The sequence below is a fragment of the Equus asinus genome, chromosome 7 (genome assembly GCF_041296235.1).
Source record: "Equus asinus isolate D_3611 breed Donkey chromosome 7, EquAss-T2T_v2, whole genome shotgun sequence".
Classification (NCBI taxonomy): Eukaryota; Metazoa; Chordata; class Mammalia; order Perissodactyla; family Equidae; genus Equus; species Equus asinus.
In genome coordinates this window covers 72915691-72924994 of record NC_091796.1, presented here as the reverse complement: position 1 = coordinate 72924994, position 9304 = coordinate 72915691, and the positions used below count along the sequence as shown (strand labels likewise).

General features: G+C 42.6%; 1 protein-coding gene across 1 annotated transcript in view; it reads left to right on the top strand.

Annotated features, from left to right (window-relative positions):
- Nucleotides 1-2703: 2703 nt before the first annotated feature.
- KCNH5 (potassium voltage-gated channel subfamily H member 5) overlaps nucleotides 2704-9304 on the top strand; it is a 315710-nt gene continuing 309109 nt past the window's right edge. The window contains exon 1 of the mRNA XM_044773706.2: nucleotides 2704-3590. Coding sequence (XP_044629641.1) covers nucleotides 3518-3590 — 73 coding nt within the window. The 5' untranslated portion in view covers nucleotides 2704-3517. The remainder of the gene's footprint in view (nucleotides 3591-9304) is intronic.

Below are 9304 nucleotides of genomic sequence, written 5' to 3'. Positions count from 1 at the left end.
AAATGATTCTGCTTTAAAATAATTGAATCTTTGCAATAAAACAAACAAAAAGAAGCCCTTTGTATGACTTTGAAGCTTTTTGATTCCTGTCTCTCACCTGTTAAATCCAGTGATTTGGTTACAACATATGGACTCCGTCTGCAAAATGCTTTTAAAATGCCATATTGGCACCTTGCTGCAATCTGCCAGCACATTCCCCGGGGCCAGGCAGGCCATACGGTGCCGCTCCATTTTCCCTAACTCTATTTTGATTAGGAGCTGTTGCAAGTTGTTGCCAACGGTTTCTCTTCTCACTAGTGCTGCAAAATCAGCGACTGCAATAGATGTCCCTGGAGGTTGCTGGTTGTTCCCACACTAAGCCAAGCCATAATGCTTTCTATTATTTATAGGGAGCTTGGCTATGGGGTCAGAAGAGCTGATTCTAGTCTCAGTACAGCACTGTGTCATATTGGACTAGGCACTTCAACTCTCTGGGTCTTGGTTTCTTCCTCTATAAAATGAAAATTTAAACTAGAAGATTAAGAAAATTGTGTAAACCAAGAATTTGATCCTTTATAACTACCAATTTTTTACAGTAATTAAAATAATCCCAAAGTTATAATGCTATGCAGTTAGTAAGGATAAAGAAGAAAAGACAAATGTCAATTTAATTGCAGATGGAAATAAATGAGGAAGTTCTACCAGTAATTGTGTGACTGTGTCTTAATGGAGTCCAAAAGAGTTTCCTCTTTGGGAAGTGTGAGCTCATACACCCACAGAGGAGTGATTAGGAGCAGGGATATTTATACTAGATGGGAATGCTGGGAAGCAGAGATTTTATATCAATACCCAGAGGCGAGATGTGGGCAGCTGATGATGTGCAAAAGAACAGGCAGATTTGAAATATTTCCCGTTAATGATGTCGATGGATTTATCATATCATGTTAGAAGTCTAGGATAGCAATCTAGGAATTATATATATATATTTTAAAAAGATTAGCCTGCCTGTTCTCCACCCCATTCTGTGAATGGCTGATTAAGTCTAGGACCAGGGTCTGTCTGTACACTAGCCTAGTCGCCATGAACACAGGTCATACAAGACCCACCAGAGGGGAAAATCCAATTGTGTGTTTAAGGACTGCTTTCCAGTTCCCCTCCCTCCTACACACACAGGGGTCAACTCCAGGGAAGGGCTGTGACCATACGGACCCAATCTGCACAGGCAGTCCCGTATTATTTAACTAAAGACGCCACGGTGTATTCAGAAGGCGTTCTAGCTGTAGGGGAATAAACTTGCACCACCAGCATGCTTCGGGTAGAAAGCTCGAATAGCCTAGTTTTATTCCGCCAAATATCTTGATTTTTTGCGGAAGAAATCCTGGCAGAGCAAACTCCTCTTTACCTCACATCAACCTTCTGGATTTGCTCAGCTGCCCAAGCTCTGGGCGAATGGGTGGAAATTTCAGAGGGGAGAGGGAAAAAATGACCCTAAGCTAAACTTGGATCCCGGTTATGCATTTATGTGTCTCTTGGCCACAGGCAACGGTCCTTATCCTGGGTGCTCTGGAGAGATCGTGGCTCGAGGTCAATGATGGGTAATCTAGGAGGTTCCAAAGGAAGTCAGACACCTTCCCTCCCCTCCTCCCCGCCCAAAGCAGGCTCTGAGCAGGTTTCCTCTGACCCTAGCCTGGGGAGTCCCGCTGCTTCCGGGCAACCTATCCTTGACCATTTCTAACAGGGGTTACCTGGTATATTCTTATCCCAGCAAAAGGGGACGCCCCCTCTATCTCTCCTTTGCCTTCACCGCTCAACGCTTCGCTTCAACCCCTGACTTGCCGCAGCGCACTTTTTGTCTCCACTCCTTGACCCTGCTTGTGCAGCCGTCCTTTCTCACAGGCCCACGTGGAGCCTCTGGAGGGAAAGCCTTAGATCGGTGCTTCTCAACCCGGCATCATATTTACCTGGAGGGCTTGTTAGAAGAGATTTTCGGCCCTCACCCCCTGAGTTCCTGGTTCCCTAGCTCTCGGGTAGGGCCGGATAATTTGCACTTGTAACAAGTTCTTAGGAGACACTGCCAGTCCAGGACCACTTTGAGAACCACTGTCTTAGATAAAAAGGAGGTGCCGCGGCGTGAGCTCCCCCTTTTCTTTCCGCCTCTCCGCTCTCCATTCGCTCTTATGCCATTTTCCCTTCTCCGCGGTAGATTCTGGCTTTTGGACTCTGTTTACTAATGGTTCCACTCCTGTCCCCGGTTCCGAGCGGACAGTGGGTTGTTAGGGACCATGCCTGCCGGTATGCCCCTGCCCTGCGCAGCTTCGCTCCTGCTGCCCTCACTGTGTTTCCACCGCAAACGCTGCCAGCTGCGCTCCCCGCCTCTCGTGAGAATTATTCGCCCTCTTCGCCTACTCCTCGCATTAAGTGCAACCTTTTCCGCAACTTAGCAGCGCGGCGGGGCTCGCCGCTCGCCTCTTGCGCTCGACAGCCCTGGGGAAGCTCCCCTGTGCGGCTGCACGCCTCCCCGCGCGCCAGAGCCAGCCCCGGCGCAGAGGCCCTTCCCGTGCCTGCTCTGCTCTCCGACCCTATCTGGCTCGAGCTCTGGGGCGTGGGGTAGGGCGGGTGATGAAAGCTCCTCTGTTGAGCTTCGGGCGCCAAAGCCCGGAGGGGGGCGGTAGCAGCGTCAGGTGGCTGCTCTGCGTCCCAGCGCACCGCCCTGTCAGTCCCTGCTCGGCGCTCAGCCTCAGCTGGAGCGGGAGCTGATCGACACCTTCTCCCCCGGAGTCGTGTCCTCGGGAGTAGCCGGGGCTCAGGACCCCAAAGGGAGAAGCTGAGATGTGACCCCTTCCGCCTGTCCATTGCCCTCTCTGGCATCCTGCCTGCATCTCCCACTTCCTCGTTCACTCCACTGCCCCATTGGACCGCAAGCGTTTGCCTCGATCTCCGGGGAGAGAGGAGCCGCCGCCAGGCGCACAGCGCAGCAGAAGTTGGGCTCGACTGGGCAGCCGTGATCCAGCTGCGCGAGACGGATGCGCTAGCAGGAGAAGAAGACGCAGTAAAGGTGTCTGGGTCTGGGCTAAGAGGGACTGGGAGACAGGTCTCGAGTTGGCTCTTCCCGCTCTCCCGGCCCCGGGGCGCGGGGCAGGGGGAGAAATGCTGAGCCCGCGCTCGGGCGACCGCCGCCGCGGCAGCAGCCTCAGCAGCAGCTTCAGCATCAGCACCGGCGGGACAGCGACAGCGGGGGCGGCGCAGGCGCACTGTGCCCCGCGGAGCCTGCAGTTCCCGAGCCGCGTGTGCGGCACCGCCACAGTCTGGGCAGCGGCGGCCGTGGGAGCGCTACTACCATGAACTGCCTGGTCCTCCTCCCCAGAGCTGCTCATCCGGGTCCGGCTGGAGAAACAGTCAGGGGACCCCGTCGCCGCCGCCGCGCCCCCTCTTCATTCGGCTCGATCTTTTCCTCCACCTTCTCCTCTTCCTCTGCCTTCTCTTCCTGCTTGCCCCCCTCCCCCGCCGCGGATCCTGGCCGCCGCTCTCCAGACCCAGGATGCCGGGGGGCAAGAGAGGGCTGGTGGCACCGCAGAACACATTTTTGGAGAACATCGTCAGGCGCTCCAGCGGTAAGAAGAGTTGCAGTTTTAAGAACATCCCTCTCCCCTCCACCCTGCCCACGCGCGCCCCCCATCCTCCCCATCCCATCACACTCCTGGGGGGGAGGGGGATGCAGACAGCCCTACCTGGTGGCTTCAGTTACTAGTTGGAACTGATTTAGGGTGGGAGTGGGAATAAAGTGGTGGAGGAAAGTTAGTTGCATCCCCTCCCCAAGACGTACTCACCGCCCTCCCACCTGTCCAGAGCCTGGTACCGAGGATGCGATGGGGGAGTGGGTAGGGAGTAGGTACGTCTGGATAATAGAGTTGAGTTTCGCTTTGGGGAAGGATATCTTTCTTGTTCATCCTTTTCCCATATTTTTTCCCAGGTAGGCTGCAGACAATGATCAAATTCTTAGAGTGAATCTCGGTTAGAAGGGTTTCCCTCAAGTTGGGAATGGCTGTGAAAGTGGCTACTTAATATGATTTAAGTCTCTGGAATGGCTTTTGGGCCCAATGGGCACCTCTGAAAGGAACCCTGTGCGGGGGAGTAGTTGGAGCTGAGCCTAATAAAGAGAGTTAATACTTGAAAAATGGGAAGGCAATCAGTATGGTCAAATTTTGTGTTTAAAGTTTCTTTCTTTCCTTTTTTTCTTTGTGCGTTGGTCTGTGTTAATCTCTGTGATATGTTTGATTTGATTTAAACAGGAGAAATGTAGAAGGGAAGCAATAGCTACTGTGCTTTAAAAGTAACTGGAGAAAGAAGTAAAAAAATGCCATTCTACCTTGCTGCTAGTGTTAAGGTTTTCTTGCTTTAAAGTGTCTTTAAAATGCCATCCATTTATGCATTCATTTCCTCTAAGATATTCTGAATGGGGATGGTTACATATTTCACATTTTAAGACCTCATAAACTTTGTATTTTACTGAAATTTACATTTTCCACTTGTCTTTAATTCTCTTATGTAATTTTCAATTTTATAAGCAAGATATGTAAAGTATCCTTTAAAGTTTTTTTCCTTCAGAGGCCTGTCATTTTATTTTGAGACCCCTTGCTTGAAGAGTTATCAGAAAGACTTTTCTGCATATTGATTACAGTAGAGCTTGGACCAAAGCATTGAAAAACTCTTATGCAGTTCCATAATTCATTGTTCATTCATTCATTCATTGAAACAATATTTGTTTGGGTGCCTTACACAAGAAACACTCTTTGGGGTCCTTTGTATAAAAAAAATGGTTAAGACGTTTCTGTTCTCAAGTAGCTCCTTGCCTAGTGGGTAAGATAGAGGCACACTCAAATTATAATAAATAATTAAATATAATTATGCTTTTCCTGAATTGGTAGATTAGTTTATACTAATTCTTAGATTCAGATCTTTTCTAAAACTAGGCTTGCAAATATTTCCCCTGGCTTGGGGACTATATATATTTAAGCATGCTAAGGTATTTTTCATAAATCTCTGACATGGTATTTGGTTTTAATTTGAAGCTTGTGACTTTATTTCTTCCACCTTGGTCAATGCCTGATACTATACAAGTCTACAGCAGACTTTTTGGGTTGAAAAAATAGCTAATAAGCCTAGGCTAGTTATTTAAAAAGTACCTGTAATATTTTTAGCCATTCCAGTGTGATTTCAACTGTTTTTGATTTTTTATGATAATATAAAATGTAAATTCATAATGGCAGGCAATTTCTATGTTTATAAATTATTTCCTTGTATTAGTATTACACTAGAGTACAAAGAAAATATTACTGTTAAATCAACCAGTTTGGGAAATTTAAAGATTATTGGAATCAGTCGTTTAAGATATATCAGCCTTATTTCAGCTTTTTCATCCTCTTGGGTTATTTCGACTTCATACAATTTTGTCTGTGAGAGGACTTTTCAGAGAAGGCCTTAAAAAATAAAGCCCATAGGCTCTCTGTTGCTCTGCATGGTAACCAGAAAGAAGGTGTGAATTCCTTGACTGAAGTTTACTGATAGAGCATCTTCGGTTGAAACTTCTTACACAGACTGCAACTATGAGTCCGTTTTTACAATGTCTTTTATTTTAGATAGACTGTGAAATTAAGATTTACCTTATGTGGCTTAGAAATATCTGCTTCTGTTGCCTCCATTTTGTATTTACTATCCAAATTAATGAGTGTTTTATCTTTTTTACTCTTCATGCTCATAATTGTTTTATTGGCTTAATGTTTCTTTCTGTAGAGAACACCAAGTGCGAATGAAAATTTATCTGTTTTGGCATTTTAAATACCACCTCTAATTGCTTGTGGCTAACTTTTAATACCACTACTCAAAACCTCTGAGCTTTGTTTGAAATGTATTAGATACTTGGGGTAAGTATACGCGCATGTGCACATAACAAATACTGACAGTCTCATCGCCACTTTTACAGGAAGAACCTCGGAAATTGAGAATTCCAGTGTTAAATTGGTCCACACATTCATGTGGGAGTATCCCACAGTTGTTGCCATTTCTATATGATTTGGCAGAGATAGAAAAATTCAATCTGAGAAATTGTTTAATTGAGACTAAACAGGAAATTCCCTTCAGGATTCTCATAGATGGCTTGGGTTCATCACACTGAAGATTTCATTATTCACTAATAACAACATTGGAAGTGAAGTGTCGGAAGAGCTTTAGTGGAAAAAGAAAGAAAAGGAGGCAGCTCTCACAACATATTTAAAAATTGAGGGAGCAGAGGCTGGGATTATCTGTTTACTTTTACCCCATGAAATACTTCTCTTTCTGATACAACATCATTTCCTCCTTATAAAAAGATCAGATCCATAGTAAGAGTCAGATGAACATAGAAATATATACATAGAGCGATGCACACAGATAAACACACAGATGGGCATGTGCCCAGGCCCAAAGACAAATGTGGAGGAAGAAAACCCTTTCTCTCTCTTTCACACCCAAAGAGGAAAAGAGAGATGTTGAAAGCAACAGAAACACACACACACACACACACACACACACACAGAAAGAGAAAGAGAGAGAGAGAGAGAGATTAGATATGAAAGGGACATGGACACAGAGAAAACATCAGGCGTGTATTTGTCCATGGATATCGCTAATGAACTGAAATCTCAGCCAGTTAGAAATCCATCAGAGGTCTTCTTGATGATGCACAACAAAGGGGCAAGAAGTGTGGTATATTTGGGCATAGCTTTTAAACCTGAGGATTTCCTAGTAAAGTTCCAAGCTCCTCTGTTGCAATTTCCCAGAATCACAGGCTCCAGCGCTGGTACCTATTTGCTGTTATTTTACACCCTTGAGATTGGATTTTTATTCTCCTTATTTAGTTGACTCAGTCTGTTATGGGAAAGCATTTCAAATTGTTACTGGTGATTCAAAGTCTATAAAATAAAATAACGAGGGCCATTGAGTAGGATGGATACAAACATAGTTTATAGCCAAATCCCCGCATAGTAGAAGTAGGGAATTCCTCTCTTTAGTTTTAAGATAAAAGACAAGACCATTTTTAGAAAAATAAAAGGAATTACAATAATTCTTAACAAGTGATCTTAGTAGATATAGAAAGAACATTATTACTCCAAGAAGTTGTAAAACGTCAAAAGTATAAATGCAATAGGAAGGTTTAGGTAAATTTTTGGCTAGTTTGATCAAAATCAAAGGAAGGGAAAGTTTGGGAACATTTTGGTGAGTTCATTACATGTGGGCAGTGTCTCATAGCAACCCCCACCCGCAGCAAGTGCTTATTGACTGAATCTATGTGAGGAACATTATTAGGCTATCTTCCCTTAATTTGAATTTCAATTATTTATGCAAGCTATTCATCAATATATACTGGGCTGCAGGGAGCAGTAGATTTGTGGGTAGAGGGTAAGTGCCTAAAAGAAACCAACAGTTTTTAAGACTTTTAGGTGGAATTTTAGATTAAAAAAACCCCCAAAACATTTCCAAGGCCTCCATTCTGATTATGTCTTTGGGCAGCACATTTTATTCATATCTTGTCTTTGATTCCTTAACAAATAGGCAGAAACGGTTAGTTTGGGTGACAGTAAACTATGTTGCCATTTTGAAAAGTTGTAAGTACAAAAATAATGTCTTTTTATTAGAATTTAATTATTGTTCCTTAATATTTTAAACATTACTAGGAATGTTTTTCTATTTAGAGAAAAAAGGGGCTCAGGAAAGAAGAAAACAGAAAAGGTAGTATTTCATGAACCACTTACATTTCAAGAGAAGAAGCTCAATATGCTCGTTTTCCCATTTTGCTTGTGCTACCGAGGCTGCACTAGTACTTTCTTTACTCTGTCATCTCTTTCTAATAGGAAAATCCAAAATGATTTTTGTGCTGTAATTAATATTCGTAAAAACTGAGATCTTAAAAGAGAACCCATAAGAGAGGAAATAGACAATTAGGGATTTAAAAACAAAAAAAGAAAGGAATAATAACTTTTAAGTGTCATTCACTTGAAAAGAAATGGTGAGAAACAAATGGATTTTTTTGGTATTAAGTTCTTGATATTTTTTTCTTGAAAGATTTTCTTTAACATCTAAACCGCTATTTAGGAGATATTGATAAAACCACATAGTGTTTTTGAAACATTGGTTTACCCAGGTCTCATAATGTATCACTTTTACTTTTAAAGTATCATGGAGGTTGAAATTACACTGACCACTTCCTAAACTATATTTATAAATAAGCCCGAGGCTGTCTCTTGCTTTAGAGCCCACACTGCGTTACACAATGAATACAGGTCTTTGCTGACTAGAGAAACACTCTTGTCTTCACTAGAAATTGCCCTCTGTCTGTCTTTTGCTTGATTCCAGAAGGAAGATGTGGAGAAATCCATGTACCTAGCCATCTTTTAACTGCCTTACTAAAAGAACCACGTAAGACACATTTTTTGAAATAGAAGAAAACAGCTATGCTTATTTTAATTAACAGTGACTGAGTAGATTTCCAAAAAAAAGAATCCTTTAGTTTAGTCAATATTTATCTTTTACCTTCATTGTTAATAAGTGCTGTTTGCTAGCATGGAGGAACAATGCTTCCACATTCTCCAATGTCTAGCATGCGAAAAGGTTGTATTGTTCTCCAAAGCTCTGTAGATAGTATTTACCACAAGAGGTCGCTATAGGTTCTGTCACGGGTGAACCAAGTAGTTAATATCCTTCTTTTTCGTTTTCTTTCTTTTTTCCTCAAGTTTGATTGGAGGTTAAAATCAAGGTAGGTAGTTGTTACTCTTGGCAGAAAATGTCTAAAGTATAAGACGTATAGGAGAGTGAAATGAAGAAAGTTATTTCTTTTAATTATTGCAGTTTCATTTTAGTTGATGGTAACCAATATTTTGTGACTAAATGAATGGGATATTAATAAAAAAGTTTATGTAAGTGAATAAATTTAAATAAATTTTAGACTAGTAGAACATTTACTTCAGCAGGTGAACAAAATTCTATTGTAATAAATCATTTCAGGGTGGTGGTAATATATATGAAATATAAAATTTTGCAGGAAAATGGCATATAAATAATATGCTGCAAGGATGAATACATATTTTCTATTTCAACAAAATTTTCCTCTCCCAGATGTCTTGCTATAATTTATATTAAACTGGTGAAGGAGAATCAATTCATGACAGTGCTTTGATTTTATTGAAAGATGGTTCAAAGATTTATAGCTACTTACCTAGTATTTTGATGACATCTGGAATTTTAAAATAAAATACAGAGCTGAAGCAGATCTTCTTCAAAGTTCTCCAAACTT